The sequence below is a fragment of the Solanum verrucosum genome, unplaced genomic scaffold (assembly GCF_900185275.1).
Source record: "Solanum verrucosum unplaced genomic scaffold, falcon-dt-bn FXZP01000234.1, whole genome shotgun sequence".
NCBI lineage: Eukaryota > Viridiplantae > Streptophyta > Magnoliopsida > Solanales > Solanaceae > Solanum > Solanum verrucosum.
The window spans coordinates 1,621,049-1,637,527 of NW_026020440.1; the positions used below are offsets into that span (position 1 = coordinate 1,621,049).

The 16,479-nt window shown below is 33.7% G+C and overlaps 2 protein-coding genes across 4 annotated transcripts; both read right to left on the reverse strand.

Moving 5' to 3' along the window:
• Positions 1-2,824: 2,824 nt before the first annotated feature.
• LOC125808217 (phytochrome A-associated F-box protein) lies at positions 2,825-5,259 on the reverse strand. The gene is made up of 2 exons (XM_049487941.1): positions 4,447-5,259; positions 2,825-3,452 (listed from the first exon to the last, which is right to left on the reverse strand). Exons 1-2 carry the CDS (start codon positions 5,016-5,018, stop codon positions 3,029-3,031), a joined length of 996 nt encoding a protein of 331 aa, XP_049343898.1. The 5' UTR covers positions 5,019-5,259; the 3' UTR covers positions 2,825-3,028.
• A 4,251-nt stretch (positions 5,260-9,510) lies between these two features.
• On the reverse strand, positions 9,511-15,784 carry LOC125808218 (serine/arginine-rich-splicing factor SR34-like). 3 transcript variants are annotated; one of them, XM_049487942.1, is made up of 14 exons: positions 15,699-15,784; positions 15,212-15,300; positions 14,870-14,935; positions 14,690-14,764; positions 14,469-14,595; positions 14,338-14,384; positions 14,161-14,218; positions 12,324-12,373; positions 12,139-12,195; positions 11,940-12,055; positions 11,761-11,859; positions 10,153-10,186; positions 9,863-9,978; positions 9,511-9,785 (listed from the first exon to the last, which is right to left on the reverse strand). In XM_049487942.1, the coding sequence occupies exons 2-14, from the start codon at positions 15,293-15,295 to the stop codon at positions 9,782-9,784; spliced, it is 933 nt and encodes a 310-aa protein (XP_049343899.1). In that variant the 5' UTR covers positions 15,296-15,300; positions 15,699-15,784; the 3' UTR covers positions 9,511-9,781. The 3 variants fall into 3 exon arrangements, 1 of the variants encoding a protein (XP_049343899.1); XR_007441714.1 differs by lacking the exon at positions 9,511-9,785 and adding an exon at positions 10,641-10,728 and having other exon boundaries at positions 9,882-9,978; positions 10,153-10,554; XR_007441713.1 differs by lacking the exon at positions 9,511-9,785 and having other exon boundaries at positions 9,882-9,978; positions 10,153-10,728.
• Between the last annotated feature and the right edge of the window lie 695 nt (positions 15,785-16,479).

A 16,479-nucleotide genomic window follows, 5' to 3' on the forward strand; every position in this document is an offset into this window, starting at 1 on the left:
ATTTACACTCTACCAATTACACCGAATTACTTGTTGATCAGGTAATTACATGCCCAACCAAACAGGACAGACAGTGTAATTACATCAAATCCAACTACCAGGGTGGGCTTTTCAAACAGGCCTTTAAAGAACTATGCATAATTTTAATATAAAATCAGAGTCAATAATCAATATAATATCTCCTTGATTTAAAAATGTCGAGATTCGTTTTTGATACTTTCTTTGTTATAATATATTGATTTAAGTCATCTACAATCAATTAAAGTTATTCTTATTATTCACTTAGACACTTTAACTAGGACTAGTACCTATTAGACACTTTAATATTAAATAAATATGTATCTATGGAACATAAATGGAAACTAACTTTAAAAATAATGTGCATGTGATTCTTGAAAAAGTCACAAATAAAACTATGACATGTGGCATGTGGGTTCAATCTAATCATAAAAAAAAATCAATTTAAGAAATTAAAAACAATTTCAACTATTAATAATTCAAAATGTTAATCAATTAAAAGAAGAAAAAGAAAAATTTGCCCCCTCCCCAAACCCAACCCAGCTAACCCTTTGGTCTTTCTTCTTTCCCCGGCTCACGATTGTCACCCTGTTCTCAACTCCACCAGCAAGATCCATTTTTTTTCTTCTTATTATAAACTATGGGATTAAGCATGATATAAATAGTGAAATTAACATAGGCGTATGTAGGAGGGGATCACTGGGTTCACGTGATTTCATGCTCCTCTCCTGAAATCATATATAGTAGTATTATATTTTAATTTTTTTTATTAAATATAGATGTGTGAACCCACAATCGAAATATCATATAATGCAATGATGATTGGGTTTACCTCTTAGTAAGATTAGAAATTTGAATTTTATATCTATCTTGTATTATTATTTTTTCTAAAATTAGGTAACGCCTCTCTAAATGGTTATTGGTAGCACTTTTGACATTTTAATTAATTAATCATTTCAATTTTGGACCTATAAATTTAAAATTTTAACCGTTGTCAATGATACAAACCTAAATGTCAAACCGATTAGATCCACCTTTTCATAATAGTACATCCATCATTCCAAAATCCTAGATACGCCTCTGGTGAAATATTATGACGTATGTGTAGCTTAGCGGAGCGACGTTTGTGGAAAATAAATTAATGTTAGTGAACGACGGCGAAGAGAAATCGAGAGTGGTCAAGTTATTTCTGTAGAATTCTCTAATATCACTTTAATAAATTTAATGGGTTTACATTTTAATTTGAGTGATGATGTTTGGTTAAAATGACCAGAAATAGGAAACTGACGGACGTCGGCCCAACTTTTTAAACTCCAATATCGAAATCTTCTTTCTTCTTACAAAGTTAATTCGTAGATTCAGTTTTTCTTAATATGAATGAAGTTTGAGAACGGAAAATGGAGGAATTTTTAGGTGTTCAATAGGTACTAGTTTTGATTGGATGAATTATGCTGACAACTTTAAGGGTCGTGTATGATTTCAGCCTAATATATTTGTTTGATTTGGCATGTGTGTTGGTGTCACACTCATCTATTCTATGTCCGAATGGAACTTTTCCTCGTGAATTGCCTTCTTCGAGACATGATCACGGGGCGGGATTCATTCCCCTTCTTGCTCCACCAATAAGCTTTTGTAATAATAGTAGGACCCTGTGTTAGCATCTTAGGAAGTTTGGAATGAAGTTTTAAAAAGTTTTTTAAAAAATGAATTAAAGATATATAGAATATGCATAATATTTTTTTAATCTTATGTTCTTAAATACGTAATTATATTTCAGAACAAAAAATATTACTGAATATAAAAAATAACTCAAAACAGTATGTATATACAAAGTATACCACACTTTGAATTGCTTTCACAATACCTATCATTGTATTAAGGACATAGTTTAACTTGCACAGGCACACACAAATATAAGTATTCGATCGAGAACCGAGTGTACGGTCGAATGGAAATTATGAAAGATCTGAGTGCAAATTATATCAGAGACAAGAAAATACTAAGTGAGTTTTTCATCCGTCCAAACTCCAAACCTTAGTCGATGCAATTATTTAGTAATATGTACTCATTGAAATAGTTGAAATACATACATACAAGTGGATCTGACCACATCGTTATCAAGAGAGAAAAAGAACTTGACTAACATCAGGATTTCTTATAACTATCATCTTCTAAAACTGGTAAAACACAATATCACTACATGAAAGAACCTAAAATTTGATAAATTTATAAGCAATATCTTTCACAACCCTATATGTGCTTTTGAAAATACTTCAAATGTATCTAGAGCCTGCTTTGATCGACTTATTTTTAAGTGTTTTTAAGTCAAAATAATAAATTAAAATTCCTAACTTATGACTTTTGACGTATAAACTATAAGCCCATCCAAACAAGCTCCTAACCGTCATTAAGTTTCATAAGAGGAGCATTTTGTATAATGTCAATATCATACAATAACTCCGTGCATTTCATAGCATGACGGATCAGGTTAAACTGAGCTTGGTGTGGAGATAGGTTTTTGATCGTGAGCTAAGTGTCTCACGTTACGACTCATTTCAGATCATAAGGTCGAGCTTCAACCGAACATTTTTTCTCTCTCTCTCTCTTCCCCAGATGAAATGACTATTGCATAGTCAAAAGTCCTACGAGCTTCATTCCAAATGGTAGATTATATGAAAGCATAGCAAAGAGACGATAATGGAGAGCTCATTAGGCCCGCCATTTTCTCAATCGAAAATGAAAATTAGCTTCCTGAACGACAACCATTCAACGGGATTTCACATTCACTATAAGTAGAAGAATCAAATGAAGAAGAACTCGTATAAATATAAATACTTCATCTGTTACACTCTATAATGCAAATATGGCAAATAACTATTGTAAGCAATCACAACATAGATAAATCCCAAAACAGCCTAAAATGGCAAACAATAACCAAATGCTAGTCACAAAAACACCAAAATATCAGTTCAAGTTAACACGATTACCCCATAATTGGTATAGAACCAATTCAAGTATATAATGGCCAATCAGTCCATGCTCCAGAAACATGGCCATTCTCACAGACATAAGCTCGAACAACTGGTTCTCCATCATCATGGTACCCAAAATACCTCCTCAAACAGAAGGCTGAATGCAGATCCCATGTCTGTTTTGCTGAGCAAAACGCACAATTCAGATCGATCTTCTTCCTATTGCCATCATTAATCGTCCTCCATACCCTTGACTGCTTGAAATTCTTGAAAATCCCACGAAATAGCATGTAATTCCTCTTCTCCTCCATGTGAATACAACCAGGCCAATCACATATGTACAAACAATCCCCTTTGAATCTACTCGCTAGTAGCTTATTCCCCTGCTCACGGCTCAAATTCCATACCCCAGAAGCCAAATGTGAACAGGGCGATCTGTAAATTTTTCGCCTCTTCGCAAGCCTGAATACAGCCCAAAAAACAAATTGCTACCAATTAGTCATACAGAAATCAATACATACATCAACAACAACATACCCAGTGTAATCCCACAAATTAAGTGGAGTTTATGGAAGGTAGAATGCACGTAGACCTTACCACTACCTTAGAGGTAAAGAAGTTGTTTCCGATAGACCTTCAGCTCAAGTAAAATACAGTCCAAAGCAATATAGAGAAAAAATATAACTAAAATGAAGAAAGTCATGACAAAATACCATAGATAACATACAAATCATCCTAAACCAATAGTCATTACAAATAAAATATAATCGACGTGCAAACAAGGGTATGACCTAGTGGTCAATGAAGTGGTTAAGAACCATAAGGTCTCAAGTTCAAAACTCAACAGAGACAAAAACACTAGGTGATTTTCCCATCTATCCTAGCCTTGGTAGACAGAGTTACCTGGTAACTGTTGCTAGTGGGAGGTGGCAAGTATCCTGACGGCTAACAACATAAAAGAATACATGAAACAATGCTCAACTATCTAACTAACCTCCTACCCTTAGGAGTAAACAACGCTCAACTATCTAACTAACCTCCTACTCTTATCAGTTGTCTGATTAAAAACGCTCAACTATCTAACTAACCTCCTACCCGAATATGTGAAACAACGCTTAACTATCTAACTAACCTCCTGACCTTATCGGTATCCTCCATAGCATCCTATCTAAGGTCATTTCCTTGGTAAGATGAAGCTCTGTCATTCAGTATTCTCCATTGCGTCCTATCAAAGGTCATTTCCTTCTAAGGTCATTTCCATTCAGTATTCTCCCTAGCGTCCTATCAAAGGTCATTTCCTTGATAAGATGAAGCTATGTCATGTTCTGTCTAATCAATCTACGTCGACAGAGAGGTAGACACATTGTTTCCGAAAGCAAAAAACAAATACACATACATAATAGCATGAAAACTACATAATGCAAACACATAAAACAGAGGATGTATGTAATTTTACCTTGTGGGGGTCACCACTAGATTTGAGGGTTCCTCCTCGACGACCTCAATCTGATTTGAAGTCGATTCAGAAGCATCATAAACAGTATCAAACATAAGATCATCAAACAAAGACCAACCACAATCAGCAACTTCAGCAGAATCACTCCGATTATTATTACTCGATGAAGAAGGCATTAGCTGGGTCTGCAAACTATCAGATTTAGGCAAAACCCTACCCAAATAATTCTCATCCGGGCCAAGTTCACGTTCAAGCCCAAAATCAGAATTCTCCAGAAGAACACCAGCTTGATGAAGACCCGGACAGCATACAGCTAGCTTGTAAAGCGAAGACCACCCACCCAGAGGACACGAAGACGTCGAAGAACTTACTAGATCGGAAACAACAGAAGGAATAGTTAAAGAGCATTTCGATTTGTAGCAAATAGTATGAATCAGAAATGCAAATTTCGTAGAAACACAAGATAAACGAGTCCAGTTCCTTGGATCATCTTCTAGCTTGAAAAATATATTGAGAACCAAATCCTCAGAGAGTTTTGAGAAAAACCCATCAACTATACATGAATTCGACATCGAAAAGATGTATAGAATCAAGATCTTTGCCCAATCCAATGGAATTAAACACCAAATTTATTAGCATCAACACTTGCAACAAACTCAAAGAATGAGAATTTGGTTTGTGATTTTGTGGGCAAAAGGGGAAAGCTTTTTTTGTAAGTTTGTGGAATGTGTGAGGATGGTTTTCAGTGCCTGGTTGTTAGTTGTTTTAACAAAGATTCCTTATATTACTTTTTTTTTTTTTGCTATATTAATTAATAGATTATACTATATACTTGGCCAGTGAGTTATGTGATTCTTTCAAAAATATTTTATGTATATATTTTGGTAAGTGAGTAATGTGATTCATTTCACACCTCAGGAATTTCAAAAGTATTTTTTTATATATATATATATTTGGTAAGTGAGTAACGTGATTGTTTTCTCACCTCAGGATTTTCAGAAGTACAATTCTAGGAAATATTATACTATATTATATATGGTTTTTTAAAAGAAGTACAATTCTAGGAAATATTATACTATATTATATATGGTTTTTCAAAAGAAGTACAATTCTAGGAAATATTATACTATATTATATATGGTTTTTCAAAAGCAGTACAATTCTAGGAAATATTATACTATATTATATATGGTTTTTCAAAAGAAATTTAGGGCCCGTTTGGCCATGCGATATGGTATCATGATATGAAATCATAAGATGAAATTGAAGTTTTGTTTGGACATGCGATATGGAATTTTTGTGTTGTATATTTTCTCATAAACATAAAAATCTCATAAGTTGTAAAACTATTAAAATAGTCTCAATTGTTTATTCAATCTTATCAAATAAACAAAAAATTATAAAATCGCATAATAAATTATTACAAAGCTATTTGTTCTCCACTTAAGTAATTGTTTCATCTAACTTTAATTTAATAAAAAAATTGAACATAAATTGTAGTGTCCTAGTCTTTAATATAATCCTCCCACATAGTACGGACAATTTCTTCACGTTGAACTTGCATTTGTCGATCATGTGACCGAAAAGACGAACCAACATTGTTACTTTGAGCCATTTGTTGGTCAATATCATCCGCAACTATATTTTCATGCTCATAGACCATAAATATTTCATCAATACTTTGGTATTCTCGCAAATAATTATGTAACACTGCACAAACTATGACAATTTTCATTTGTATATCAATATCATAATGTTCATGCTTTGTTTCAGTATTTTAAATCTATTTTTCCAAGCTCCAAAAGTCCGTTCAATCACATTGTGCAGAGATGAATGCCTATAATTAAACAATTTTTTGGCATTTTGAGGCTCTCTTTCACTTCCTCGGTAATCTTGCAAATGATAGCGCAGTTCTTTGTATGGAGCTAAAAATCCTTTTGTGTTTCGGAAACCAGCATCAACAACATAATATTTATCTACCAACAAACATTTTATAAAGAATTACTAAAAGCATATGTGACGTAAATGAGACAGGTTTTTGTAAATAAATAATATTTATTCTAAGGATGTAATTTAAAGTTACCATGTGGCGGAAATGGAAATTGTGACGTTAGTTCAACAAGTGCATTCTCAAGTACTTTATTATCATGTGTAGTACCTTCCCAACCAGCAACAACAAAGGTAAATCGTATATCAAAATTACAAGCACATAAGACATTTTGTGATGTTCTTCCTTTGCGATTACGATATGCTTGTTACACCGTTTTAGGAACCTCCCCTTCTATAAATGTTCCATCAATCGCACCAACACAATCCTACCAAATAAAAAATACATCAATATTAGTTTAGTAAACATAAAATAAATTGGAAGCATTATAGAATGCACCTCATAAAAATAGTGCTTCCAAGACAATGCAAAGTCATAAAATAAATATTATCTCTTTAAATAATGTTGATAAGAAATATGTAACTAAATACTAATAACTTACACATAAAATATAAATGTGCACTTATTAAAGCCATAAAATAAATTTATTACTCAACAATTGGTTGGTGTGAGTTAAAGTGACTATATGTTGGTGAGAATAATAAATTTTATGTCGGTGAGAATAATAAATTTTAAAAAAGTAATGATGTGATTATGAATTTTATTTACATATGAAATAAATGGTTAGTAGATATAAATGTGGGGTGGTATTAACAAAATATAAACTCGCGGATCAATTTTTATTAAAATATCTCAAATCATGATATGGAATTCCCATATAATTTCATATCATGGTTTTTGAAGAATATGGAATCACATCTCATGATATGGAATCATGAGATGGAATCAGCATAAAATCGCATGTCCAAACACTGATTCCATCTCACGAAATCATATCGTGATATGGTATCGCATGGCCAAATGCCTACGTAGGTATCATGTTGACTTCAAATTGATTGCTTAAATGCCCTTTGAACTTTTGAAAGAGACATAAGGGTATCTTTGGCATGAAAGGAAAATATTTTTGAGATAAGTCGACTTTGCTTATTTTCGAAAATAATTTTCTTAATGGAAGTAGAAAAAACAAATTCTATAAGTGAGACTCTTATCCTTCTCACCCACCTGACGCTCCAACCCCTAGTCCTTGACAATCCTACCCCGCCACCTCTCGAGGCCCCACTCCCCATTTCTACCGTTTACTAGATTATATCTAAATGCTTTTCAGCTACTATTTTTTTAATTACTTACCAAATTCTAAAAAATAGATTAAAAATGGTCAAACACATATGTAGACCTTTAAACTTGTCACTAAATTTCATTTTGGCACTCCAACTCAATCTTATTCTACTTTAACCCTTCAACTCCAATTTTTATGTTCTATTGTGGCACTTCTAAGTGATGTGACAGAGTGTGTGCATCACACTTTCTCTAAGAGAGTGAAAGACATTAAACAATAAAAGATTATTGTAATTAGGGATATTTTTTAGCCTTTTTCATTAAAAAAATAATAACAGATTACCCTTCAACTCTATTTTTTTAATGTACCATTAAACACAAAATACTAATTTTATTATTTCGATATTTCTATATATGTTATTCAACTGCAATTTTGCATTTTAAAAATCGGCGTTCATCCGTTAGTTATTGTAAAAAATTAAAATTGACAGATGATCATTGATTAATTTTTTTTAAAAAAAGTAACAATTTCTTTTTAAGAGTTTTCCTATATTTTTGCGTGAAAAATAACCGACGAAAGTGCGTCGATTTTCTTTCTTAAGAAAATCAATGACAACCCAACGAAGTCTATCGAGTTTCAACATTTTTTTGTAGTGTTATAATTAGCAATGAACATGAGTTTTTTTTTTACTCGTATTTAGTTGAATGAAAAATTAGAAAGCTGATATTTGAGTTAGTCCAAATAGACTAGATATGGAAAAAAAATGCGGTGTTATTTAATTTAATTGATTGATTTAAAAAGAAAATCAACACACTTTCGTCGATTATTTTTTCACACAATAATGTACAGAAATTCTAAAAAAGAATATTTTAAAAAAAATGATGTTCATCCATTATTATTATTTTTTTAAAAATAAAAGATATGACGTTTGATTTTTAAAATGAAAAAGTGGAAATGAAGAACATAAATAAAAATAAAGAAATCATAAATTTAGTATTTTGTGTTTAAATGATACTATAAAAATTATAGTTGAAAGATTAAAATGGAACAAGGCTAAGTTAGCATGACAAAATGAAAAATGGGGACAAGTTAGAGGAGTTGTGTATGTGTTTTTAATTGGTTTTTGTGTCATGTCATGGCATGTGAAGTACACACATCCCACATTGTTGATTATTTGAAAAAAAGTGTCAAATGGAACATAAAAATTGGAATTGAAGGATTAAAATAGAACAAAGTTGAGTTAGAGTGTCAAAATGAAAATTAAGAACAAGTTTAAGGGTCTCCATATGTGTTTGGCCTTAAAAAATCAACTCATTCAAAGAAAACATTTTTCATGATAAGTATTCTGCTTCGTACCAAACACTAAAATAAGTTTGTAAACGATTACAAAACCAAATCTCTCACTGCTATTATTTTGAAAAGAAAAAAAGATAAAGAAATGCAGGCAACTTATGACCCACTTTCCCCAATAACGAACCTCATCAATATTGGGACGTCTAGTTCCCATTTGCCTAAAATCTCACTCATTCTCCTCCACATATATATATTATTCTCTTCAATGAAAAGAACAAACGTATCTTCACATCCCAGTTTTCCATATCAAAGATCACATACTTTAATATTGTCTCACCTTGCAACGTATCGTTTGAATCAAATTCTTGAAATTGACTCTGTGGCATCATCACCTTATTTCATAAACAAAAACAATGGATTACTACGAGCAAAGCTAAATAATACCCCCTCCCTTCACTTTTACTAGTTCACGATCAACTTTGCGCACCCCTTAAAGAAAAATAAATGAAGTGCATATGGATCATGATACCCATGTTAATTGATCACGCCCATAAATGAAAAACAATTAAGTAGCACTGAAGAAATGAATACCAGAGCCATCTGTAGACGACCAACAATAATCTGCAAAAAAAGGAAATTAAATTCTGTTTTTCACAATATCGCGCAGTTTAGAAAGGCTGTAAAATCTACTATATTGCAGTCTTTTACCAAGTCTTAAGAGATACAAAATTAAGTAAAAATAATTATTACAGTCTTGACATGATTCAATGACACAGAAATATTTTGATGTAAGCAGAGCAACAGACTCCTCCGGGACTGTGGACCGTGCTGCTCAAACACTATGATGGCACCCTCAATCACTGATGACTCCAACAATCTTACCTGTAAAAAAAACACGGGAAAAAATTAAACAAAATGATCAAAATTGAAAAATATACGACAAGCCACAGAAGTAAGACCTGGACAAACTCCGGCTACGGCTCCTACTCCGGCTTGGGCTTCTGCTTGGAGTGCGTCTTTTGGGGCTACTGCTGGGAGTGCGTCTTTTGGGACTTTTGCTCAACGGTTTTGAACGCTGTAATTAACCAAGTCATAATACAAAGCAATAGTTATGTAGACAAAGGAAAGAGAGAATACAAAAGGCCAGATAAGCACAAAAAAGAGAGGACATAGAAAGACAAAACGGATGATCCCAATATGTTTGAATTTTGAGGTATACCATTTACTTCAAAACATAGATTTGACTTACAGCTGGTGCTGGCGATCTGGACCTTGATGGAGATCTGCAAAATTTCCAGAAAGAACTTAATTTAATATCCCAGTACCGCCACTTATCAAGTTTCCTCCACAACTGCTTTGATTTCACTTCCACCTCAGCATGACCATAATGAAAGTAGCAATTTGGCAGAATCCAGAGTGGAAAATATGGCAAGTATAAAGCAATGCAAGTTACACCATTAAGACTACGTAATATTTTAAATTTGTGCAGTCACAGAGACCAATTAGCAGGATACCAAAAGAATGAACTAGTCTTTATTTCGCTTTGTTAGAACATGCTTCTACCAAAAAATAAGTGGTGATCCAAATTCAGGTGGCAGTTAGTTCCCCAGTCCAGCTCCACCATAGAATCCATGATCTTCATGATCCCAATCTAGCACCCATGGAACATTTCACGATGCTCATTAGAATAGAGACATCATAAAAAGACCCAAAGCTGCCATCTAGAAAACATCGTACCTCCACAACAAAAAGAGTTGCAGGCAAGACCATTATCCACTCAAGATCCTAATATGCAAATCCACAAACCGCCGCACATATCCAAAATCTAGAAAAACAAACAAGGTGACTTTTCATACTTATAAAAGAATGATAAAAGACGACACCTTGATAAGGCAGTATGCTTTCCCTAGAATACAGTTCCAAAAATAATTAAAGGAAATGAACCAATTCTCCGCTTAAAACACTAAACTTTTCTTCTTTTTTGCTCAGTCCTAAACCTTTCCAATTTCTAATTTAGTTTTAACAGACATGCACCTATCTAGGTGACCAGTTTCTACTGAATGGTTACACATTGATCAGCAAACATAGTTGGAAAATCCTGAAATAGCAGGAAACAAATGAATATGAATTCTTGTTTCATAGGGGAAAGAAAAATGAAGAAAAGAAGTGAGAAACCATATTTTTCATAATCATTTGTTCATTCTAATGGTTTGATAATGCCATTGCAAGTTCTAAACCCCTTAAAATCCTTCCTGAAGCAGAAGAAAGTAACATAAATGTAACTATACATTGTCCCACTAGAGTATGCAGAACTACACATTACCAAATTAGATTGCCGCCAGAAAATGCAACCTTTGCAAAGTTGTATTCTACAACTTACCCTAAACCATAATACCACCATTTGACAAATTACCAGAAGATTGTGTTGAAGGGACAATATAATTCAAACAATTAGGATTGGATTTGGAGTTTTATGCATGATATATGAGACTAACAGCTTCTCATTGCTATATTTTTTAGAAAGAAAAAGGGGAAAGCATTAAGGACAAGTTAAACAAAGAAGACTAAAGCACCAGGGAGTCTATGCCATTTCCATGTGAGCTTTGCAGTGAGCACATCAAACTAACAATAAGATAGAAGATAAAAGGCAAAGTAATCAACTGCAAGAGCATTTTAGATTTAAAGATCTTACATCAACAATAATTCAAGTACGAAGAACAACTTGAGAAATTGAAAGAATTCTAATAAATAATAAAGAATAAAAAGATTTGCAGTTTATGTAAATATTAACCTTGTACTATGTAATGCTTTTATACCCATCCCGCCACAAGAACAGAAAGAGAAAGCAGAATATTACCTTGAGACAGGACGTCCTTTTGACCCAGAACGAGACCGAGAAGACACAGACCTTGAACGAGATCTTGAGCGCTTTGAAGACTTAACTTTAGGAGATTTGCTGCTAAGACAGATATTAATAAGGCCCTATTTGCATTAAAGTAAAACCACTAGTCCAGACATATGTGTAATGTGTTAGACCTTTTGCTCTTGCTACGACTTCGGCTACGGCTACGGCTTCGACTAACACTCTTTCCTTTGGAGTAAGAACGGCTCCGACTGCGGCTGCGGCTTCGACTGCGGTCATATTCCTTAACCTGCAGAAGATGGAGGATTTTAGAATACCAAAAGACGGCATCAACATGATAATTGAAGAAATTGAAAAATGTATGTGTCATACTCGAATTGTCGCACGAGAAAAGGCATTCCGAAACTCAGAGTCATCAAGCTTTTTGATCTATACACATGAAAGGATAATATTAGCTGCACCTCTTAGTTGTATAAAGGAAAAAAACAAATATTGTAAACAGCATCAAGGTGAAGGAAACCCAACTAAAGGGAAGGAGAAAAGAGAAGATGGCTTACAGCATATTTCATGTCATCATAGTTTGTATAATCAATTATACCAGTGGTGCCTGAAATTCCAAACAAAGTTGTCAACATCAGAATAACTTATGGAACAGAAATGACAAAGTAATATGAAGATCAAAATGCTTCCTACAGAGTTAAAATAAGCATTGTGCACTTACAAATTAAGGCAAAGAATGATTTTGTGTGCCAATATGGGATCAGAAAAGTTTCGGAATAGTTAGATTACAATAGTTTTTGGTGAACTTGGATTAGAAAAATTTATGGTGAAGTTTTACAGAAAACTAAAAACAACTGTTGCTTAAAACAAAATTTGTCTTTTGCAAATCGCACCAAAATGTTTACTGAAACCAAAAGGAATCAAAAAATATAAATAAAAAAGATTCAAAAACCAAGTTTTCTCGGCTTCATCAAATGATATTTGCTTCCACCTAATTTTCATTCCCTTAAAAAATAAAAAGAGGACCCTCCAATATGACAAGTTCTGCACATGATCAGAAAGAGTAGAAATAAATCATAGAGGAGAAAATTGTGTGGGAACATTTTGGCACACTAGGTTAGCCTCTAGTTAAAGACTTCAAACAGTTGTACCAAAATAAAATTCAAAAAGAAAAGGGGAAAGAAATCCCAAGCAAAACACTATGCAAGCTAATGGGGTCATCAGGTGCATCAGATTAGCCTAAACAAATTTATCCAACCACCCACCCACCCATCATTAGGCAGCACCGTCGATTACCAGCTTTTAATTTGTCTTAAGGGATGATATTGTCCCCAGAAAAAGTGGGATAAATAGCAGGATCATAATCCAATTTAAAAACAAAATTGTATTAGTAGAGCAAAAGAGGACAATACATGGGCAAGGGCAAGACATTCTTAAATGGGAAGACAACAAAAATGAACATATTTCTTCGTCTTTTTCACCATTTCTTCCTGAGAGCAGAACTTATCTTGCCCTCACCCAGCCACCAACCAATGATGCCCCAACACCTATAGGTTTTTGACCCACCCCCGCCCTCAAGCTTGCAGCGACACTGGTCCCCCCCCCCCCCCGAGGAACCATAACCCACCACACTTGTGCTTCTTTCCTACTCGGTGTTTCTTTTATATCTTTAGTTTGCCATCTGTCCTCCCAATTTTTTGCTCCACCTGCATATTTTCCCCTCCAGTTTGTCATGATCTTATCCTGTTTTCATCAAGTAATATTATTATTAATATGTCGATGATTATTTCCTCTATATTTTTCTGAAGAGACGATTTCTCCTATATTATTTTTCCTTCTATAAACATTTTTCTAGACAAAGAAAGACTTATCAGCTTATATAAGAGAAACCAAAAGCGAGAAACCTGAAAACCCAAATTATGAGTCATAGATCTCCTATGTATTTTTCCAAATTCATCAGATATCCCAGGTATGAACCCACAGTTATTACCAAAGCTCTAAACATGGAAAGAATGACAGTAATAATAAGCAATGATAGACTTGCACCCTTAATATACTACTTAATCATAAACTCACTACTTTACACTATGATATAAAGAAAAGTTCATCCTTAACCTATTGCTAAGACAGGTCAACCACGATAAGCAAGAAAAGAAATAGTGTGTTACTGTAAAATTCTCCATCTTTTGGTATACAGTTTGTATACAGGGTCTTTTTCCAAATCATCAGTACAATTGTTGAGTACCATTGTAGGCTCACATCAGAAACGCATTGCTTGGTGTGTCATTGCAGGTTCCCATTCCACATGGAGGAGTTAGGTATGCTAGACATTTAAATCATTATACCAGTTCAAAGAGAACAAATAAATCTGTCTTTCGCTGTTTAAAATCTTACCACTCCCATCACGGAAAACTTGGGAGAAACAAACATCCCCAGCACGACGCATGTGATCCTACATAAGAAATAAAAGTTACCAACATTCAGAAATTACAGAATAATTTTTGAGGGGGGAAAGGAGGATCACTTTCTTGGTATGTCCCTATTATTCACAACTCAAAGACAGAGACTCACCTTGAGATCCTGCCACGATGCTGAATGGGGTAATCCTGTAACTAACACTGAAATACAACAAAAGATATCAAAACATAAGAAAGATATAACATGTATTACAATGTACAAAGCACATAAACCATAAGACACACCTCGAAAATCAGAACGTCTGGACACTCCTCCACCACGCTGACCACGGCCGCCGCCACCACCACCGCCGCTGCCACCATAACGATCATTTGATGATGAGTTACCACGCCCGCCATGTGCAAGCTCAACCTGCCAGTATGAGCAATTGTAATAGAATCAACATCCAACAAGGAAAATACAAGTAACCTTATGTAGATTATATGCTACTATAAGTATGACTGACCCGCAGACGGTGCCCATCAAAATCATAGCCATCACGACCACGAATAGCATCTTCAGCATCGCGAGCCTCTTCAAACTGTTAAAAGTTTGCCACCAATAAAAAGGTCAGAATAGCTTTTTAAAAGACACAGAGCATCCTGATCTAATGAAATCCATCTAAACCAAGGCATCTCAAACTCACCTCAACAAAAGCATAACCAGGGGGTCTTGGTGGAATTTTCAGCTCAATATGAGCTATCGGGCCATACTGCACTCACACATCAAATTTTTTATAAGTTTCTAAGAGTTGAAATCTGTTAAATTGTGATAGAACAATTACACATTTGCACAAGCCTGACAAAAAATACTCCAAAAACTTAACAATGATACACCTCAATCGCAAACTAGTTGAGATTGGGTATACTGAATTCCCTATATCCATTCCACTCTATTTATACCCATTTCACTCAAAAAAAATCTTTTTGTATTGAAGCATAATGAAATGATATCAAAGATCGTAGGGATCCATCTCGAGTATAAGCACCTTGTGAAACAGATCTTCCACTTCACGCTCACGAACATCACCAGGAAGATTGCCAACATAAAGTGTCCTACTCGACCGACTCATTGTTCCTGAAAAGGAAAACTACTGTAAATTGACTGACAAGAACAAAAAACAAGCACTTCCTGCAGATAATTGAAAACAACACTAACTTAAAACAATTCATACATTCTCTCTAGGGGCAAAACGGGAAAAGAAAAAGGAGAAAAATCTTCAACTCTTGTAATTATTCAGTTGCAAAGCCAATTTCAGTCACAAAACGTAGCTTGATCAGCTAGAACAGTAAACAAAGCAACTTTGCACAATTTTAGTGACATTAATTTATACAACCCGGACATTTTTGCATTGACAAGCAAGGTAAATGGGAAAGAAGGAAAAAGTTGAACTATATTTAGACGATGTAATGATGATTATATCAATTAAAGCGAGAAAAAAAAACGATTTATGTAACCTCCATTAGAGAACATACCTGGGAAGATCGAGAGCAGAAAGCTTAAAGAAGCGGAAATTTTGAAGATTAGGGTTTTAAGAAATAAAGTCGGGCGGGATATAGTGAAGAAAGCAGCATGTTCCTCATTTTTTGCAAACCACTCCTTTATGTTTATCTTTTAACACTTAGACCCTTGTAGTAAATCTTTTTGAAATTTCCACCAAGTAATTCTAGTTCATGAAAAATAATTACTACTCCTTCCGTTCAATAATACTTGTCTACTATTGACATTGTACACTTTTTAAGAAATTATGAATAGAAAGGTAATTTTATTATATCGATATTTAAATATAATAAATATAGTGTCTTGAAAAATGTAATAGAGAAATGACTGTATAATTAATGATAAGGGTAAATTAGGAACTAAGGGTAAAATTATCAATTGATTTCATAAAGTGGATAAGTATTATTGGACATCCCAAAATAGTATAGTGGACAACTATTGTTGGACAGAGGGAGTAGTGTTTATTATCTCTATTGTGATTTGATCCCGAGACTCCATGAATCTCAACGCATTTCATTAACCCTTAAATCCTATTCTTGGATGCAATTGAATTCATATTTAATGAGTAGAATCATAAGAAAATATTATTAATACTACTAATTTGTATTACTTATAATTTAGTATATTAATACTTGTAATTAGTGATTATTTAAGATAACTTATGGTAAAATGTTCACCTAAAAAAAGGTTATTTGGAGTATAAATTATATGATGTAATTTTGTTTAATGTAAAATTGCATTTGATAGGAGATATTA

Coding starts and splice junctions, on each gene's coding strand:
- LOC125808217 (XM_049487941.1), bottom strand. CDS start 5,018: ATGTCGAATTCATGTATAGTTGATGGGTTTTTCTCAAAACTCTCTGAG. Junction 3,453..4,446: donor CTAGTGGTGACCCCCACAAG/GTAAAATTACAT, acceptor GGCTGTATTCAG/GCTTGCGAAGAGGCGAAAAA.
- LOC125808218 (XM_049487942.1), bottom strand. CDS start 15,295: ATGAGTCGGTCGAGTAGGACACTTTATGTTGGCAATCTTCCTGGTGAT. Junction 14,936..15,211: donor TGGAAGATCTGTTTCACAAG/GTGCTTATACTC, acceptor GTGTGAGTGCAG/TATGGCCCGATAGCTCATAT. Junction 9,979..10,152: donor CCAGATCGCCAGCACCAGCT/GTAAGTCAAATC, acceptor GGTTAATTACAG/CGTTCAAAACCGTTGAGCAA.